The 20,372-nt window shown below is 43.5% G+C and overlaps 1 protein-coding gene across 3 annotated transcripts in view; it reads right to left on the bottom strand.

The window, feature by feature from the left end:
* The window catches only part of Pdpr (pyruvate dehydrogenase phosphatase regulatory subunit), a 39,731-nt gene that overhangs the window by 11,726 nt on the left and 7,633 nt on the right, over positions 1 to 20,372 (bottom strand). For all 3 annotated transcript variants that reach the window (XM_048355132.1, XM_048355131.1, XM_048355130.1), the window contains exons 4-10: positions 19,406 to 19,487; positions 19,155 to 19,318; positions 17,325 to 17,446; positions 10,183 to 10,300; positions 8,904 to 9,053; positions 7,454 to 7,646; positions 1,780 to 1,904 (exon numbers count right to left, since the gene is read on the bottom strand). In XM_048355132.1, the coding sequence (XP_048211089.1) occupies positions 1,780 to 1,904; positions 7,454 to 7,646; positions 8,904 to 9,053; positions 10,183 to 10,300; positions 17,325 to 17,446; positions 19,155 to 19,318; positions 19,406 to 19,487 (954 nt within the window). The remainder of the gene's footprint in view (positions 1 to 1,779; positions 1,905 to 7,453; positions 7,647 to 8,903; positions 9,054 to 10,182; positions 10,301 to 17,324; positions 17,447 to 19,154; positions 19,319 to 19,405; positions 19,488 to 20,372) is intronic.

Consider the following 20,372-nt stretch of genomic DNA (forward strand, 5'->3'; position numbering starts at 1 on the left):
CAAAGCCAGCTCAAACAGGAAAGTTCATGTGACTCTTAACTCCAATAAACTACTCAGAAAAATCAAGGACAGTGCCTAGGCTCTGAGTTCAAGCTCCAATGCTGACACAAAGGAAAAAAAGAAAAAGAATTTTAATCTTTTTTGTATGTATTGTTGAAATCTCAGGCCTATTTAGAAGACATTTGTTCTCAATATTTAACCTATTTCTGGGCTAGAAATGTGGCTTAGTGGTGGTAGAGTGCTTGCCTAGCATGTATGAAGCCCTGGGTTCAATTCCCCAGTACCACAAACAGAAAAAGCCAGAAGTGGTGCTGTGACTCAAGTGGTAGAGTGGTGAGCAAAAAGGTCAGGGACAGGGCTGGGGATATAGCCTAGTGGCAAGAGTGCCTGCCTCGGATACACGAGGCCCTAGGTTCGATTCCCCAGCACCACATATACAGAAAACGGCCAGAAGCGGCGCTGTGGCTCAAGTGGTGGAGTGCTAGCCTTGAGCGGGAAGAAGCCAGGGACAGTGCTCAGGCCCTGAGTCCAAGGCCCAGGACTGGCCAAAAAAAAAAAAAAAAAAAAAAGGTCAGGGACAGTACCCAGGTCCTCAGTTCAAGTCCCAGAACTGGCAAAAAACCAAACTCATTTCTGGAATCAAAGGGTACATATGATTGATTTAGTGGCTCCAAAATATTAAAGATTGTCCCAGTGACATTACTCATGTAACAAAGCTAGGGTCAGAATTGATGTTTCATACTGTCTGATTTGCAGCAGCATTAAGTAAAAAACAGCCAGAAGTCTGATCTCTAATCTCCAAAAAGTAGACCTGACCCCACTCTAAAATGACTAGTGAGGAAAGAGGAAGCTGGAAGACTGGGAAGACGGAAACAACAGAGTTTCATGTATTGTGACAACTTTTCAATCTCCTCTTGTACTTATACATTCTCCTTTTCCCTTATCCACTTTATGTTATGCCTACAATTACTATTATAAGAATCACAGAGGGAGCGCTGTGAATGTGGCTGAGTGGTAGAGCGCTTGCCTCGCATACATGAAAGCCCTGGGTTTGATTCCTCAGCACCACATATACAGAAAAAAAGCCAGAAGTGGCACTGTGGCTCAAGTGGCAGAGTGCTAGCCTTGAGCAAAAAGAAGCCAGGGACAGTGCTCAGGCCCTGAGTTCAAGCCCCAGGACTGGAAAAAAAAAAAAAAAAAAGATTACTTAGAAGTGGAACCGTGGGCTGGGGATATAGCCTAGTGGCAAGAGTGCCTGCCTCGGATACACGAGGCCCTAGGTTCGATTCCCCAGCACCACATATACAGAAAACGGCCAGAAGCGGTGCTGTGGCTCAAGTGGCAGAGTGCTAGCCTTGAGCGGGAAGAAGCCAGGGACAGTGCTCAGGCCCTGAGTCCAAGGCCCAGGACTGGCAAAAAAAAAAAAAAAAAAAGTGGAACTGTGGCTCAAGTGGTGGAACACGATCTGAGAGCCAAAGAAGCTCGAGGACAGTGCTCCAGTACCCAGGCCCTGAGTGTGAGCCCCCCCCCCCAAAAAAAAGTTGCTACCACCTGTATTCTGACATTCCTGTTCCTAGAAGTAAACAAGGTATGATATACTAAAAATATTCCCTATGTACCACATGGGCCTCTTACTCAGACCTGAAATAGACATACATCAGAAGCCAAACTCAAAGCAGTATACAAGAACTAAGGAAAAAACCTGTCCCTCTAAATTATAAAATAACCACTGAAAAAATAACCTGCAGCTACACAGAATCAGTTACAAAGCTTGCTCACGCATGACTTCCATGACCCGGTGACGCAGAAAGGTCCTGCTGCTCTGGAGGGCTCCAAAACGTTTCAAGTCCAATTCCCAGACATTTTCTGAGGGATAGCCATCTACCATCCATTCAGCAAGGTACCTGTTTAGATGGGGACAAAAAGCTGTTGGGCTCCAGACTGATAGAGCAATAGATACAGATCAAGTACCACGGCCAATGAAAGATTCCTGTGTTTTAACAGACAGCTGAGCAATCCTGGTCAATTTCCTTAACCTTTCTAGAATAAACAAACACAGATCCAAGTACTGTTCTCATAGAACCACTATAAGGATAGTATTTAAGGTACATAACCCGTATTAATGGAGAAATACTAGTAAAGCACATATAAATATATTCTAAATTATATAGCCAATAGTCTATTTTTCTCTGTAAAAAAGTTACCTGTGGGGCTGGGAATATGGCCTAGTGACAAGAGTGCTTGCCTCGTACACATGAAGCCCTGGGTTTGATTCCTCAGCGCCAGAAGTGGCGCTGTGGCTCAAGTGGTAGAGTGCTAGCCTTGAGCAAAAAGAAGCCAGGGACAGTGGCTCAGGCCCTGGACTGGCCAAAAAAAAAAAATTACGGTCATTTTATACTTATCTAAAATGTTTTTGGTAACTCTTAGGAGCCACTTTACAAGTCAATCAAGAAATCAAGAGAGGTGGCCTTGTAGTTTGAATTTTTTTCTTTCTTTTTTTTTTTTGCCAGTCCTGGGCTTGGACTCAGGACCTGAGCACTGTCCCTGGCTTCTTTTTTGCTCAAGGCTAGCACTCTGCCACTTGAGCCACAGCGCCACTTCTGGCCGTTTTCTATATATGTGGTGCTGGGGAATTGAACCCAGTGCCTCATGTATGGGAGGCAAGCACTCTTGCCACTAGGCCATATCCCCAGCCCCTGAATTTTTTTCATTTATGACAAAATATTGTTGACCCTTGAGCAAGAGGCTTGGACCATGCAGGTCTACATATATGTGGATTTTTTCCCCAAGATTTCAGACAGTTTGAAAAAAAACTAACAGATAAACTATGTAGCACAGAACGTTGAAAACATTAAGGAAAAAGTAATCAGATAATAGTGGTTAATACCTACAATCCTAGCTACTCAGCAGTTTGAGATCTGAAGGTTAAGATGCTAAACCAGCTTGGACAGACAAATTCAAGAGAATCGTATTGCCAATTAGCAAAATGCTGAAAGTAGAGGTGTGGCTCAAGTGCTAAAAAGTGCCAGTCATGAGTATAAAAAACCAAGAGACCTTGAGTCCAAACCCCAAGAGAAAAAGGTATACCAAGAACACATAAACTACATATAGATAATATTCTGTTGTACGTACCATTTACTGATGAATGTGCAAAACCTATTATCAAAATTTAACACAATACATAGACATGACACCATTTTATCGAGAAAAATGTAAATGCAAAGATGCTGTATTAAACCGTAAATGCTTAAAATTAACTGTAATACAAACTGCTCTAGCAACCTCCTGTGGCTATGGGGCTAAGCTCTGAAGTTCTGAGCTCCTGCCATGAGGGGGCGCTGCTCCTCCCTCCAACAGCAGTTCATGTCCTACAGTAAGAAGTGAATCTGCACTTCTCATGTTTTTTTCGCTGAGCAGCATAAATACAACACACAGACTATGTGTCATTAAGTATGCTCTCAATAATGCTGTTCATCAGTGGCTAGCTATTCACAGTCAAGTTCTGGGAAGTCTGAAGTTATACTTGGAGTTCCATCCCAAAAGTAGTAGAAAGCAGAACTCAGAGCCTATACCAAGCTCCACCTAGTAAATGTGATCAGAAGCCCTCAGCTGAGGTGAGGCAGGTAACAGAAAAATGATTCAGCATATAAAGCAGATGTTTACCAGCAGGAATAATACCATGGAAGATGTATTTGTAAGGGTCTCAGTTTCAGGATGGAGTGCTTGCTTTGCATATATAAGGTTCTAAGTTCAATTCCCAGAATGAAAAAAAAAATACAAAGTCCTTTCTTGATGTAGGACATGGATGAGATGTTGAGAGTGGCGTGGAAGGAGAAAGGTTACAAACAGCACATGCACAAGGCCCTACTTTCAAGGCAGAAGATAGACAGCAGACCATACTTGACACATGGTCGTATCATGGAATTAACATAGTTAAGAGTAGGGAACACAATTAGGGATCAGAGAACACTCCAAAGGCAGGCAAAGAGTCCCAACCTTACTACCTGTGAAGGCCTTCAGGGAAACAGTCATGTATTTCACCATCCTGGTCAAGGAGTAGAGATAAGAGGATGCTGATGGCCAGGGAGCAAGTAACAAGGCAGACTGGTAAGAAATAATGCTATAGGATTACAGACCACAATTCTGTAAGGACTCTCCTTACCAAAGACAGTTTAGAAAGGCAATGAAGAACACAAAGGAAAAGAAAACATGAGTTTACAGATTGCAATCCTAGCAACTCAGAAGGTAGAGCTCAGAGGATCATGGTTCAAGGCCAGGCCAGTTCAGGAACTCCATTTTAACCAATGGCTAGGCATAGTGCTGCAGTGTTATTCCAGCTGCAGGGGAAGCACAAGCAGAAGGATCACAGCTCAGGACACCTGGGTATAAAGCAAGATCCTACCTCAAAAACAGGTCATGGCAGTGTGACTCCTGCATAATGATCAAGGGCCCAGTTCAATCCCCATACCAGAAAATAAAAACAAAAAACCCAAGAAGATGCTCTTTTTGCTCATGACAGTAGGGGGTTTTGTTGTTGTTCATAGCTGGTGCTGTACCAGTTGAGCCACAACTCTAGTCCAGTTTCTGTTGGTTAACTGGAGATAAGAGTCTTGCAGACTTTTCTGCCCAGGCTAGCTCCTAACCATGAGCCTCTTACCTATGCCCATTCAGTAGCTAGGATTACATGCATGAGCCACCAGTGCTCAGCTCAATATACATTTTTTTTTTTTTTGCCAGTCCTGGGCCTTGGACTCTGGGCCTGAGCACTGTCCCTGGCTTCTTTTTGCTCAACGCTAGCACTCTGTGGCACTTGAGCCACAGCGCAACCTCCAGCCTTTTCTATATATGCGGTGCTGAGGAATCGAACCCAGGGCTTCATGTATATGAGGCAAGTATTCTTGCCACTAGGCCATATTCCCAGCCCCATCAATACACCTTTAAAGGCTTCTAAATTGTTTTGTGGGGGTTGGAGATCTAGTTCAGTGTGAGAGTTCTTGCCGTGCAAGTACAAGACCCTGAGTTCAGTCCTCAGCACCAAAAATACTTTTAAGAATTTAACATATTAAGAACTTAATTTTTTACGAAATGACAGTGACTTATGCCTATAATCCTAGCTACTCAGGAGACTGAGATCAAGAGGATTTTGATATAAAGCCAGACCAAGCAGAAAAGTCCACAGACTCTATCCATCTCCAGAAAAACAAAACAGAACAGGCCAGGCCAGGCCAAGCAGAAGAATCCACAAGACTCCATCCTCAGAAAAACAACAACAAAAAGAAAAATAGGCTAGAGGTAATGAAGGCTTAGTTGCTTAATTGGTAGAATACCAGCTAAACAAGCAAAGTCCGGTACTAGCAAAAAGAAAAAGGTTAATTTTTATCATCAAAATTTATAGCTTGATTTCCTCTTCCCAAAATCAGCAAATTGGGCTGGGAATATGGCCTAGTGGCAAGAGTGCTTGACTCACACATGAAGCCCTGGGCTCGATTCCCCAGCACAGCATATATAGAAAACGGCCAGAAGGGGTGCTGTGGCTCAAGTGGCAGAGTGCTAGCCTTAAGCAAAAAGAAGCCAGGGACAGTGCTCAGGCCCTGAGTCCAAGGCCCAGGACTGCCCCCCCCCTCCTCACCCCCCCCAAAAAGTCAGCAAATTAGAATAACCTTTTAATAAAGTCTTAATAAAAAATTATAGAAAAAATTATGGCCAGTACTGGTGGCTCAGACCTATAATCCTATCTACTCAGGAAATTGAAATCTTGAGAACCAAAGCCAACCCAGGCAAGAAAGTCCATGGACTCTTCATTAGCCACCAAAAAGCCAGAAGAAGAGCTGTGGCTCCAGTGAAAATGCTAAGGCCAAATTGGAGTCCCAGTACTATCAAACACATCCCCGGGTTCCGTCCGCCACCATTTTGGCGCACATGCGGTCCAAGGCGGGAGGTGGGGCTGGTTAGAGCCACCCTTCCCGGAAGAGGGTAGGAGTGGCTAACAGCCATGCGGCCCCAGGGCGGGAAAAGATGCCAGGCTCTCGGGACCGCTCCTTAAAGCTATAGCCAGAGCCCAACAAAAATGCTAAGGCCAAATTGGAGCCCCAGTACTATCATACACGTCATATTACACACATTCATACACACACACAAATAATGGACAGTTGTTCAACAGCACAGGAGAGGTGGCAACCTAACTCTAAGTTGGTCAAGGGTCAACTGTACAAATAAAAATGACTTTTTACATGTGTGCTTCTGTAGCAATATGTACACTGAACTGTTATATAACCAACATCATTATCCAGCTCCAGAACTCATCATCTAGAAATTTGTATCTGTTCAACCGTAACAACTTCCACACCCCACCCTCAACCCATACAACCATTACTTTGTGTTGCTTTTCTTAGTACAGGTCCTGGGGCTTGAACTCAGGGCCTGGGTATTTCCCTGTGCTTTTTTGCTCAAGGCTAGCATTCTACCACTTGAAACAGTGTGTGTGTGTGTATTGGTGTCTCAGACTTTTTTTTGTGTGTGTGTGTGTGTGTGTGTGTGTGTGTGTGTGTGTGTGTGTATTGGTGTCTCAGACTTTTCTGCCCAGGCTGGCTTCAAACTATGATCTTCATATCTCAGCCACTTGAGTAGCTAGGATTACAGCTGTGAGCCATCAAGCACCCGCCTATGTTTCCTTTTATCTTTTTTTTTTTTAACATCTGGTGCTCTACCACTGAGATATACCTCCAGTTCCATGTGCCTATTTTAGAAATTCACATAAGCAGAATCATAGAGCATTTGTGTCCTTTTGTGACTGATCCATTTGGGGGGCTGATCAATTTTTTATTTATTTATTTATTTATCTTGCCAGTCCTGGGGCTTGAACTCAGGGCCTGAGCACTGTCCCTGGCTTTTTTTTTTTTTTTTTGCTCAAGGCTAGCACTCTGCCACTTGAGCCACAGCGCCACTTCTGGCCATTTTCTATATATGTGGTGCTGGGGAATTGAATCCAGGGCTTCATGTATCGGAGGCAAGCACTCTACCATTAGGCCATATTCCCAGCCCCGGGGGCTGATCAATTTTTATTCCTAATTTTAACTAAAAATATTAGCTAACTTACCACCTAACGTTACTCATCATACTTGACTGCTTACTTCTAAACAAATATCTACTCAAAGTACCAACATTTATTCAACTGAAAATGTGCAAAAGAGTACCTCCATAGGTCTGTAAACTACCTCCACACACCAGGAATTCTCAAAGTGTTTTATACAATGATATTTCTGCTATTTAGATTATTCAAAGAAATTACTCAGAAAGGGACAATTCTCAAGTCACTTGTATCTTAGTATTAACACCCAGTTAATGATACACATATCCCAATATGCTGTTAAAGGTATTAACAGCAAACAATCTGAGAGGGAAAGAAGCCTGGCAAGCTGCCGCATCCACAGCTGACTGTGACAGAAAAACTTACTTTCCAGCTCCTCCACCAAACGACAGGCCAGCAGAGTTCATCCCTGCCAGGACAAAGTAGCCCTGTACCACAGGAGACTCGCCCATGATGCACCTCATGTCTGGTGTGAAGGTCTCAGGACAGTTCACCAACTTCATGATCTCCAGAGTCTCCAATTCTGGCATCCTACGCAGGAGGGAACTCAACAGGGGCTCTGAGCAATCAAAACAAACCCAAACAGAGTCCTCACCTTTGGGAAATAAAAACACCTTCCGAGCCTTTATACTTTAGTCCCTTTCCTTTCAGAAAGGAAAAAGTTTTCTGAAGGCCAACTGGGCCATTTATCACAAGTAGATAGCCTTTTCAGTACACATCTGCAAAATGCTTGGCATAAAAGAGAAAAAAACAAACCATATTCTAGGGACAAGAGCTACAGAGTAACAACATATACACATGGCCTCAGACAGTAATCTGGAAGGGATCAACAAGGGCGGAAAAGCTCTGAAATGGCACTTCATTTCCATGAAAGGCAATGTGTTCTAAATTGGCATAGGTGCAAAAGACAGATCCTCACATTGTGTTATGGAAAACCTTCTGGCCACAATCCTGTGGGACAGTGCTAACATGAAAACAGTCCGGAGCTGAGTGATAGGAGTGGGCATTCCCCCTACTGCTCTAGCTGTTTTGAAATTTCCCATTAGAAATCCTTGTTTAAAAACTCGTCTGTGGGGCTGGGAATATGGCCTAGTGGCAAGAGTGCTTGCCTCGTATACATGAGGCCCTGGGTTCAATTCCCCAGCACCACATACATAGAAAATGGCCAGAAGTGGCACTGTGGCTCAAGTGGTAGAGTGCTAGCCTTGAGCAAAAAGAAGCCAGGGACAGTGCTCAGGCCCTGAGTCCAAGGCCCAGAACTGGCAAATAAATAAATAAATAAAACTCGTCTGTAGTCAGCACTCGAGGCTGAGATAGGAGAACTGTGAGTTCAAGATCAACTTAAGGGCTGTGCAGGGACACCCCGTCTCAGCAAGTCCATCAGAATGGGAGAAAGATTCTCTAGCTATCCTTTCATATCCTTTAAATTTGGAGCCATGAGACTACATTATTCAGTAAATAAAAAATTACTTCAAATTTTAATAAATGACATTAACAAAAACAGTTCTGCTTTCTAAAAATCTAAATTTCAAATGAAGTCTTACCAAAAAAAAAAAGTACTTCTAACCTAAAATTTTAGCAGTGGTTTAGAGTGAATAATAAACTATTATCTGTTAAGACTGTAGTCTCCTCAATGTGCTAACCAATAATATTATATCCCTAGACCAGAAAAATTCTGCAGACTGACTGACCTTTGTAACCGTTATTGTACTTCATAGAGTTGTTAGATTAAATAAGGAACTATTCTGAAAATTTGGAAAAACATAAGATCTGAGACATACAGAGGGCATTATTTACAATGATTTACTTCACATACCAAAGTGATCCCAGTCTTCCTGCAGGTTCTGAATTTCCAGTTGATTCTTGCCCTCGGTGAAAATAGGTTTCGGATTCTTCTCAAAACCCCCAGACAAGATGCCACCCTGCCAGTTCCGAATATAAATTCTTCCATCAGCATCTACAATAGCTAAAGAAGAGAAATGACAAGGGAGTAGGAAATAGAAGAGAAAAACGAGTTCAGAAGCAAGCCAGCTTCCTGAGTAGAAAAAGAATCAAAAGCTCCATTAATGGCTTTACTAATGGAATGACATCCAATTAGCAGAGATATCAGTTAATTTTAAAATATCACTGGAGATCATAGGGGAGAAAGCTTCCATTCCGATTTTCATGAGAGATAGTTTCTTTCTTTTTTTTTTTTTTTGGCTAATCCTGGGCCTTGGGCTCAGGGCCTGAGCACCATCCCTGGCTTCTTCCCACTCAAGGCTAGCGCTCTGCCACCTGAGCCACAGCGCCCCTTCTGGCCGTTTTCCATATATGTGGTGCTGGGGAATCGAACCGAGAGCCTCATGTGTAGGAAGCAAGCACTCTTGCCACTAGGTCATATTCCCAACCCAAGAGATAGTTTCTTTAATTATCCCAATCCTTATCAGGAAGCTTTTGCTTCAAAACTGAACTATATGACAGTGACTGTGCCAAGCCATAATAAAACAGTAAGAGGAACTGCAGAGTCATTCCAGGTATTAAGACCTTTGAAATACCTTTTACAGTACCTCAACAGCTAAACCATTCAAGTTTATGGTTTATCCATGACATTTCTACAACTGATTGCAAGGTTTTTTGTTTGTTTTGTTTGTTGCCAGTCCTGAGGCTTGAACTCAGGGCCTGGGTACTATTGCTGAGCATCTTTTTGCTCAAGGCTAGCACTCTACCCCTTGAGCCACCGTGTCAATTCCGGCTTTTCTGTTTATGTGGTACTGAGGAATTGAACCCAGGGTTTCATGCATGTCAGCCAAGCACTCTTACCAATTAAGCCACATTCCCAGCCCCTTCATTTAAGTTAAAAATTCAAAAATTAACATTTCAAATATTCCCAATGATCTGTATCTGGGACAAAAGATAGCTTGTTAAAAAGATTCTTTGTACATTTTGGCCATCATTTTCCTAAACAGCTATCAAAAAAGTTAGAATTGGTTCCATCTCCCAGAAATATGCTCCAGAAAAACTTTCAGGCACAACTTATACAGGATATTAGACAGGATATTAGAGGACAGGATACCAGCAAAGAAATAAAACTGAAAAGAAGTACAAATCCTCACTTGGTGTGTTGCTCTGTAGCGGGGTCTCCAAGGGGCGAGTCAGAAGGTAGAAGTGTTCACAGGCATGTAACGGGATACTAACCGGCTCCTCGTTGGACAGACCTAGCTCGTATGCCCACTAAAAATGGACAATTTGTGGGTAGGAAAAGGAACAGAAACACAAATGAGCAAATTCAGCCCCTTGAAGAGTTTATTATTTGTATGTTTATGCTGGTCCTGGGGCTTGAATTCAGGGACTGGGTGCTGTCCCTGAGCTTTTTTGCTCAAAGCTAGCACTAGCACCCATCCATTTGAGCCATAACTCCACTTCTGGTTTTTTGGTGTAAGGTTCAGATTTTCTGCCCAGGCTGGCTCTAAACTATGATCCTCAAACCTCAGCCTCCTGGGTAACTAGTATTACTCGTAATTAGTATAAGCCACCAATACTAGACTTAGAAGAGATTAATTTTAAATGGCTTTTGTGTGATCCTGCTACTGGGTGTGACAAGCCAAGATTGGGTTCAAGTACTTGGATTTTATTGAGTTCAAGTACTTGGATGGGAAGAACACTTTTTATGATCTTTTAACTTATTTATTTTTTGGTAATACTGGAGTTTGAATGTGAGGGTTTAATGCTTGCTAGGCAGGCAATCTACCACTTAAGCCATGCTCTAGTCCTAACACTATGCCTTTTTTTTTTTTTTTTTTTTTTGCCGGTCCTGGACTTGACCTCAGAATGGAAAGCAAATGACCAATCTGCCTGAGAAGGAGAAGCAGCTAGTGTCTGGAAACTGAAACCACAGTCAAGAACAATAAAATAGGGTTTTTGGTTTGTTTTTCGGTTGTGGGGCTTGAACTCAGGGCCTAGAAACCGTACCTGAGCTCTCTTGCTCAAGGCAAGCACTCTACCACTTTGAGCCACAGCACCACTTCCAGTTTTCAGAGTGGTTAATTGGAGATAAAAGTCTCACAGGGACTTTTCTGCCAGGGCTGGCTTCAAACCACAATCCTCAGATCTCAGCCTCCTGAGTAGCTAGGATTAAAGATGTAAACCACTGGCACCTGGCACTCATGTTTTACTTGCTAGGTTGTAGAATGAAATACAATACCAGAAAAAGATTCCAGGATTCATGTCAATGCTAACTGTTGACTTTCTGACTAGGAGGGCATCAACTTGCCCAGCATGAAGGGGAAAAAAAGTCACAGATGCTTCTATGTAAGGTGAAGTGCCAGACTTTGAAGTCAGGCCCCACTTTACCACACAAACCCCACTTTACCACGTGAACCTAAAAATAAGCAGGCCCTGTGAGCAAACCCAGGACAAGCTTATTAGGGCCCAGCCGGTCGAGAACTCTAATGACTGGGAATGCTTAACTCTAACCACCCCTAGAATACCTCGAGCCCTGAGCCAATCAGATTTGTACCCATAAACTTGCTTGCTTAAACACCTGATTGCTGTAACTTTGTCTTTTGCCTTTATAAGCTCTGTATAATCGCAGCTCGAGGCTGCCTCCTAACCTCCGCTGTGTCGGTGGGTAGGACAAGGCCCAGGCCGCGGCCCCACTTGAATAAAGTCTTGACTTGCTATTGCATTTCGGAATGTCTGAGTCTCGGTGGTCTTCTTGGTGGTGGTCTTGCGACTTGGCACAACATTTGGGGGCTCGTCTGGGATGGCCCCAGAGACCCCCCAAGACCCCAGACTCCGAAGGTAAGAAAACAGCACTGTTCATTCTGTGTGTCTGTGTGATTTGTAGTTTTGTTTTCTGTTTTGGCCGGCCGCCTGAATCTAAACCTGTAGGTAGTGAAGGACCAGCCAGAGTGGACGCGCTTGTATGAGCAGTTCTGGAGCCTCCACAGGGGGCTCAGGCTTCCCACTACCTCCCTGAACCTGAAGGACTGGACTGGGAGGCCCTTCTAACGGGTGCCCGTCCAGTCCACTCTATATTCGGGGTTGTCTGGTCCGCTCCTACACAGGAACGGGAGAGAGAGCGCCTCAAGACTGTGTGGTCTGCCCCCTCACAGGGGCAGGAGAGACACAGTGAAACTGTGTGGTCTGCCCCTCACAGGGGCAGGAGAGACACAGTGAAACTGTGTGGTCTGCCCCTCACAGGGGCAGGAGAGACACAGTCAAACCTGTAAGCCGCGGCTCCCTAAGTCTTTAAGTGTTGTCTGGTCTTTGTGCCTGTGATTATTTTTGTGTGTTTCTTTCTTGCGCTGTGCCTGATTGACAAACAGAAGATGGGGAACGTTCCTTCCACTCCCCTGGACTTGACTTTAGCTCACTGAAAGATGTACAGGTGACAGCTCATAATCAGAGTGTGAGTGTCCGCAAGAACAACTCTGGGGGACCCCCACCCAGCCTTCTTAAGCAGAAAATTATTTGGGGTGCTAAAATGTTTTACTAAGACTAAATGTTTTACTAAAACTATCAAGCCCTGGAAAATGAGGCTGGAGAATGCTAAAATCATCTGTTTAAAGTTTTTGCCTTAAAATGTATGGCCGATGCTTATTCTGCGCACTTTAAGATCTTTTGAATATGTATGTGTGTGTGCATGTGTGAGTGTGAACATGTTCAAGACTGCAGTATGATGCAAAACTAAGTTTAAGTTTAAATTCAAATGGTCATCAAGTTGGGGCATTACCAAATGCTTTAAAAGATTATTGCATTGTTTTAAGAACAAACTAGAGTTAAAAAAATGATTTCTCAGGGTTCTTTAATTAGCAGTAAAAAAAAAAATCAGAGCTAAGTGTCAAAAATTTGGATTTAAAAGGATATATATTAAACTGATGGGGATAGAAGTAAACTCTCATTAACTTATGTATGTAGGAAGAAAATGGGCCAATATTTCTCACTAATATATTGGAAAGCTGAATGGATAAGTATTTCTAATTGTAATTCTTTTTTTTTTTTTTTTCTTTTTGGCCAGTCCTGGGGCTTGGACTCAGGGCCTGAGCACTGTCCCTGGCTTCTTTTTGCTCAAGGCTAGCACTCTGCCACTTGAGCCACAGCGCCACTTCTGGCCGTTTTCTGTATATGTGGTGCTGGGGAATTGAACCCAGGGCCTTATGTATGGGAGGCAAGCACTCTTGCCACTAGGCCATATCCCCAGCCCCCTAATTGTAATTCTTGTATTAAGGAAAAATTCAAAGGTCTTCATGCCAAGCACTAACTGGGACTGAAGAAAAAAAAAAAAGAGGCTCTTTTGAAACAAGCCGCCCATAGGCAAAGGGCGGCACCTGGTTTCAGAATGCCTGTGAGCTTCAGTTTTTCTGATGCAGATAAAAACTAAAGTGTTGTGTTAGTGTTAAAAAGGCTTTGGAAATCAAGAATACATTTCTAGATAAGAAATTTGGAAGTAAAATTGTCCTAAATAATTATTGCAAAGTGAGAAAAGGAGAATTAATGGCTACCAAAATGTTTAATTGCCATTCCAGCTTCTTTGTAGGTTTTTTGTAAGAGTTTCCAGCAGGCCCACAGAGAAGCACAGGTGATTCCTACAAATTTGTCAAGATCTAATACTGGCCCTTAATAAGTTCCAGGTAAGAGAGCATGCTTAAAAACTACTTCTGTGTGGACCACCTTGTTGCTTCTAATTGGAATAAAGTGGCCTCTTCTAAGACTCACTGATCTGAAATCTGCGGTTCAAAGCCAGCCCGGGCAGAGAAAGGTCCCTGTGAGAGACTTGTCTCTAAGCAGCCAGCAGAGTTCTGGGAACGGAGTTGTGTGGAGCTCAAAGTGGTAGGGTGCTAGTCTTGAGCTGGAGAGCTGGGGGACAGCGCTCATGCCCTGAGTCCAAGTCCAGTGGAAAGTCACTCCTCCTGGGACAAAAGTGATGGAGCATCCAGAGGCAGTAAGCTGCTGCTTGGATGGCAGAAATGGTGTCAGATTCTAGAGTCACTCCTGTTTGGCCTTTCAAAAGTTAATCAAAGCCGGGAAGTCCTAGTTCATAAGAATAGTTCATAAGCATGCCTTTCCAATGCCCATGTCTGTCTACTGGGCAGGAACTTGCCAGTCATCTGTGATAGTGGTTAGTAAGGGTAAGTTTGTCAAATGCGAGGATAGATTAAAATCTCAACCCCCCGCATTTACTCAAAGCTCTGACTGGCAGTGAGAATTTTAAGCTGATACATCTGTTTAGGAAAGAAAGCTTGTAGACCTGAGATTGTGTCCTTACTGAGATCTGTTAAAGGCCTGCAAAGGTAACTTTTTAGGTCATCAGAGATCAGTTCCCCAGCCAGTCAGGAAAAAGCTTTTACAAACTAGAATGTTAAAAGGCTACATTGAGGTAGCCCAAAAAGAAGTTTGTATAGTTGAAAGTTAAAATGTTGAATGTAATTTCCAGTTTGGAGTAAAGCTCCTAATGGATATCTGATCCTGCAGCCCCTTGGTAAAATAAGGTTATAGGTTCCTGGCTAGGTAAGGTCAACGCCCGAGTCAGCCTGAAGAAGTTATAGAAGATGGATGATCTTCGCCCATCAGCCTCCCCTTTTAGGACCAAGGGACCAGGGTTGTTTTTGGAAAGAAGAGGCATGGAAAACAGAGGTAGCAGTATACAGAGACTGCACTTGTGAGAAATGGTTACAGGCCAAGCCGCCTATGTTGGCTTTAAAGAAAAAACAAAAATCCTAGCCTTATTGGAAATATCTGATTTAAACTTATTGCCCTGGCAAAATGACCCAAGGGCCATTGATTGCTTGAAGCTGTCTTGAATTTCAGTAATGTGCCAGCCTGCAAAAGCTAGTGTGCTTAAGAAGGAATCAGGAAAATACTAGGAAATTTGACTAAAGTTAGGCTTTAGGTTAACTTAGGTTAAGCTTCTCTAACCAGTCTATGGAGAAAGTTGCAGGTAACCCAGAAGGTGTGACATTCTACTGAAACCACTGGGAGCCACTGCTGCCTGACACCACGGCCCCTGCCCATTGCATTTGAGTGAGGATCAGGAGAGAGTCAACAGTCATCTGGAAGAATCTACATCTTCAGATGAGACTCTTATCACATGCAGCTGATTTCTGCTGGAAAGTGTTTTGGATCTGCTAAAACTTATTGTAAGAAATTTTCAAGCAGACTGGACTGCTGCTAAATTCAAAGCATGTATGACAGGCTGGAGAGTCACTTCAAGGCAATGCCTGGGGTGGAGGTATGTCCAAGAGTATTAAAATGTGTCCAGATGGATTAGGGTGTGACCTCAGAAGAGAGGGAGGTAACTGCCATCAGGTGTGCCGGGTACCAAGGTAACTGGACAGAGATTTAAACTAGCTGGGGGCATCTTCATGGAGCCCTCCTGGGGGTGGATCTTGCAGATGCCACTGGCCAACCTTAGGCACTTGAAGGAACTGGAAACTGGAGAAATCTACTCTAGAATAGTTGGCTCATGATATAGAATATAGATAGAGAATATAGGTAGAGAATAGATATAGAATATAAAATATAGATATAGAATAGTTGGCTTATGATAGTTGACTCTGGTCTGGCTTCTTAGAAGCAGCCTGTGCGTGGAGTCACAGTAAATTGCCTTGATGTAGTTGAGATAAACTGGAAAATGTAGACAGTTTAAAACTCTAGCAGCAAAGAAGCCCCAGGAAATGTAAAGAGGAAGGTTAGTATAGAAAGCCTTGGAGAAAGGGATAGAGAAAGGGTTTCCTCTGGATAAGAAAGGGATTAAAGGGGCTGGGGATATGGCCTAGTGGCAAGAGCGCTTGCCTCGTATACTTGAAGCCCTGGGTTCGATTCCCCAGCACCACATATGCAGAAAATGGCCAGAAGTGGCGCTGTGACTCAAGTGGCAGAGTGCTAGCCTTGAGCAAAAAGAAGCCAGGGACAGTGCTCAGGCCCTGAGTCCAAGGCCCAGGACTGGCAAAAAAAGAAAAAAAAAGGGATTAAAAAAGTAAATTGTCACAGAATGTTCCAGTAAGTCACTGATGGTGTGAGGAAGTAAAAGATGGTGTGAGTGGGGATATGTTAAATTTTATAAGACAGATTATAAAACTATATAAGGAAAGACTTTATAGAGAAAATAAAAATGTTTCCTTTAGATTAAAAGGCTTTGGCATGCTAAAAGTGAGAAAGACAATCCCTAAAGTGAGTATGTAACAAATGGTAAAGTTGGTATGTAATCAAATTGGCTATAATATAAATAGGGTCAGAATTGGGGCTTCGGTGTAAAACTGTTTTTATCTGTCGCATTTGTTATGAGTTTTTATGGTATTGCGGGCACAATACCAATCTATCCCTACCGATTCTCAGTCAGAATCAGACTAAGTAAGGAGAACCACGATTGGTTCTCGAGTTACCTATCAGAAGGGGGGAAATGAAGTGCCAGACTTTGAAGTCAGGCCCCACTTTACCACGCAAACCCCACTTTACCACGTGAACCTAAAAATAAGCAAGCCCTGTGAGCAAACCCAGGACAAGCTTATTAGGGCCCAGCCAGTCGAGAACTCTAATGACTGGGAATGCTTAACTCTAACCACCCCTAGAATACCTCGAGCCCTGAGCCAATCAGATTTGTACCCGTAATCTTGCTTGCTTAAACACCTGATTGCTGTAACTTTGTCTTTTGCCTTTATAAGCTCTGTATAATCGCAGCTCGAGGCTGCCTCCTAACCTCCGCTGTGTCGGTGGGTAGGACAAGGCCCGCAGCCCCGCTTGAATAAAGTCTTGCCTTGCTATTGCATTTCGGAATGTCTGAGTCTCGGTGGTCTTCTTGGTGGTGGTCTTGCAACTTGGCACAACAAAGGCATAAATATAGGTTTCTAATTTAGAACATAAGAATTCTGAATTTCTACGAGGCATTGGTAGCTCATGCCTGTAATCCTAACTACTCAGCCCAGGCAGGAAAGCCCAGGCAGGACTTTTATCTCCACTAAACAACTCCGAAAAAGCTGGAAGTGGTGCTGTGACTCAAGTGGTAGAGCGCTAGCCTTGAGCACAGAGGCGCAGGGATAGAGCCCAGGCCCTGAATTCAAGTTCTAGGACTGGCAAAAAAAAACCCAAAAACCTGAATTTCCTGGTCCAAACTAAAAGTAAATAGTACCTACTGTCCTTTTTAGTCAGTCACATATTAATCTTGTACCTCTACACCAATTTTTTTTAAAAAAACCTGAATAACAACAAGAACACAGCTCTGAAATCCAAATAAAACCCAGCATTTCTGTTAACCTACCTGACCAGCACAGTTGACAAAATACTGGCATTCAATCTGTCCTTTATCTGTCTCCACACCAGTAACTTGACCTTTTTTGACCATAACATGAAGAATAGTTGTCCGGTCATAAATCTGAACACCTGTGCCAAGGTAAATTATAAACGAATGAATACATCTTCTGATATTCCAGAATTAAGGTTTCTGCAGAAGATTCTCCACCACTAAATATAGTAACTGGAGCCTATAATCCTAGCTAATCCAGAGATAAGACAAAGAAGATGGGGGGCTGGGGCTTTAGCTCAGCGGAACAGGGCCTGCCTGGAGAGTGTAAGGCCTGGAGTTCGATCCTCAGCTCTGGAGAAAAAAAAAAAAAAAAAAGCTATAAAAGACAAAGAGGGGCTGGGAAAAGAGTGCTTGCCTCATATACATGAAGTCCTCGGTTTTATTCCCCAGCACTACATATGTAGAAAACAGCCAGAAGTGGCGCTGTGGCTCAAGTGGCAGAGTGCTAGCCTTGAGCAAAAAGAAGCCAAGGACAGTGCTTAGGCCCTGAGTCCAAGACACAGGACTGGCAAAAAAGACAAAGAAGATCATAGCTAAATGCCATCCAGACAAAAAAAAAGTTCATGAAACTCCATCTCAACAAGAAGCTGGGTGCAGTGGCACACACCTGTCACCTGAGCTAAGGTAGAAAGTCTAAAACAGGAGGGACTGTCATCCAGCTGAAGGCCTAGGCAAAAAATGAGAGCTCATCTCAAGCTACCAATGCAAAACAGAGCTGGATGTATGCTTAATGGGTAGGCACCTGCCCAACAAGTTCAAGGCCCTGAATTCAAACTCCAATACTACAAACAACCCTAAAATCCACATGCTGAGACTGTTACTGGGTCTTGTCCAATACTGAAAATAGCAAGCCAATTTAAAAACAGACTTTACTGCATAATCACTAAGTGCTGGCAGTCAAATATGGGGCAGGAACAGAATTCAAATTTCACTGTGCCCACATCATGAATCATATTATCCACAGTACTTAACACTCTGGGCACTAATAACACGTTCCTGGGGCTGGGGATATGGCCTAGTGGCAAGAGTGCTTGCCTCGTATACATGAAGCCCTGGGTTCGATTCCCCAGCACCACATATACAGAAAACGGCCAGAAGTGGCGCTGTGGCTCAAGTGGTGGAGTGCTAGCCTTGAGCAAAAAGAAGCCAAGGACAGTGCTCAGGCCCTGAGTTCAAGCCCAGGACTGGCAAAAACAAACAAACAAACACGTTCCTGTCATTCATTCTGATTCTGGCTCATGACTTAAAACTATTTAAACACAATTTGAGGATTAAGTCCTCAAGGTGTGTTCTAACTTGGGAGCTTCTCAGGTGGGGGGAGGGGATTTCCTTAAGACTAAAGTATATCAGCACTAAAAGTAGTTGTTTGTAACTTTGACAAACATAGCCTCAAGGAAAAAATACTTAAGATACTATATTTTAAATTTGGGTACTGCTAGGCACCAGTGGCTCATGCATGTAATACTAGCTACCTATCAGGAGGGCTGAGATCTGAGGATCACAGTTCAGGCAAAAAAGTGCATGAGACCAAGTAGCCACCTAGAAGCCATAAATACAAGTGTGGCTGAAGTAGTAGGGCCCTAGCCTTGAACAAAAGAACTGAGGAACAGCACCCAAGCCCCAAGTTCAAGGACCAGTGCACGCACACACACACACACACACACACAGTTGAATACCCCATACTCCACTGAGGAAACTTGCCACAAACTTCAGTTGGTGCTGTTGTCTACCATTACTTAGATAAGCTCTTCCTCCCAAACCCATGTTAAGGAAAACAAAGCTCACCATTCTGGGAAGCAGCACTTGCCAGGGCAAGAGCCACATCAGCAGAGGAAACCACTGCATCCTCAGGAACGTGCATGGCCCCCACCAGGTCGTGCACATTGAGGAGGGGGTGAAGTTCAGCCACTTTCTTGGGAGAGATGATCTCAGAAGGGATGCCTATAACACTGCCACAGAACACAAGGGAACAATGATATTCACATGCACAGAGGTCAGGTTAGTAAGTCAGGATGGGTTTCTAGCCTCTTACATACTTCAGCCTTGAGTTGATACGCTTCAAAGAGATTAGCCGGTCCTGTGTTTGGGCCAGAGAGATTGAGCCTGTCCTTATGTAACCTGTAAGAAATAGCAGCCAAATTAAATGGTCTAATGAGATCCATTAGATTACAGGTTAGCCTTGTCAAGAATCCTACCACTCAATATCCTTAAGTAAATTAGCTTTCTCTGAACTTCTAGTGAAAATTTAAAGTATACCAGAAGCACAAATATTCTCGGCTATTTTTTTTTTTGCCAGTCCTAGGGCTTGGACTCAGGGTCTGAGCACTGTCCCTGGCTTCTTTTTGCCACTTGAGCCACAGCACCATTTCTGGTCATTTTCTATACATGTGGTGCTGGGGAATTGAACCCAGGGCTTCATGTAAATGAGGCAAGAACTCTTTGCCACTAGGCCATATTCCCTGACTGTTGGCTCACTCTTGTGGTGTTTTTTTTGTTTTGTTAGTTTTTTTTCCAGTCCTGGGGCTTGGACTGAGAGCCTGAGTACTGTCCGGGGCTTCTTTTTGCTCAAAGCTAGCACTCTGCCACTTGAGCCACAGTGCTACTTCTGGCCCTTTCTGTATATGTGGTGCTGGGGAACCGAACCCAGGGCTTCATGTATACGAGGCAAGCACTTTACCACGTGGCCATATTCCCAGCCCTTAGCTCACTCTTTTAAGATTCTAGGATATATAAAAATTTTGTTTTGTTTTGTTTTTGTTGCCAGTCCTGGGGCACTGTCCCTGGCTTCTTTTTGCTCAAGGCTAGTACTCTACCTCCAGCCATAGCTCCACTTTCGGCTTTTTCCTATATATGTGGTGCTGAGGAATCAAACCCAGGGCTTCATGTATACGAGGCGAGCACTTTACCACGAGGCCATATTCCTAGCCCCAGGATATATAAAAATCTTAAGTGAAAAATATTATGACTGAAAAATGACTAAGAGTCTCACAGAGCTGGGTGCCA

The sequence above is a fragment of the Perognathus longimembris genome, chromosome 10 (assembly GCF_023159225.1).
Source record: "Perognathus longimembris pacificus isolate PPM17 chromosome 10, ASM2315922v1, whole genome shotgun sequence".
Taxonomy (NCBI): domain Eukaryota; kingdom Metazoa; phylum Chordata; class Mammalia; order Rodentia; family Heteromyidae; genus Perognathus; species Perognathus longimembris.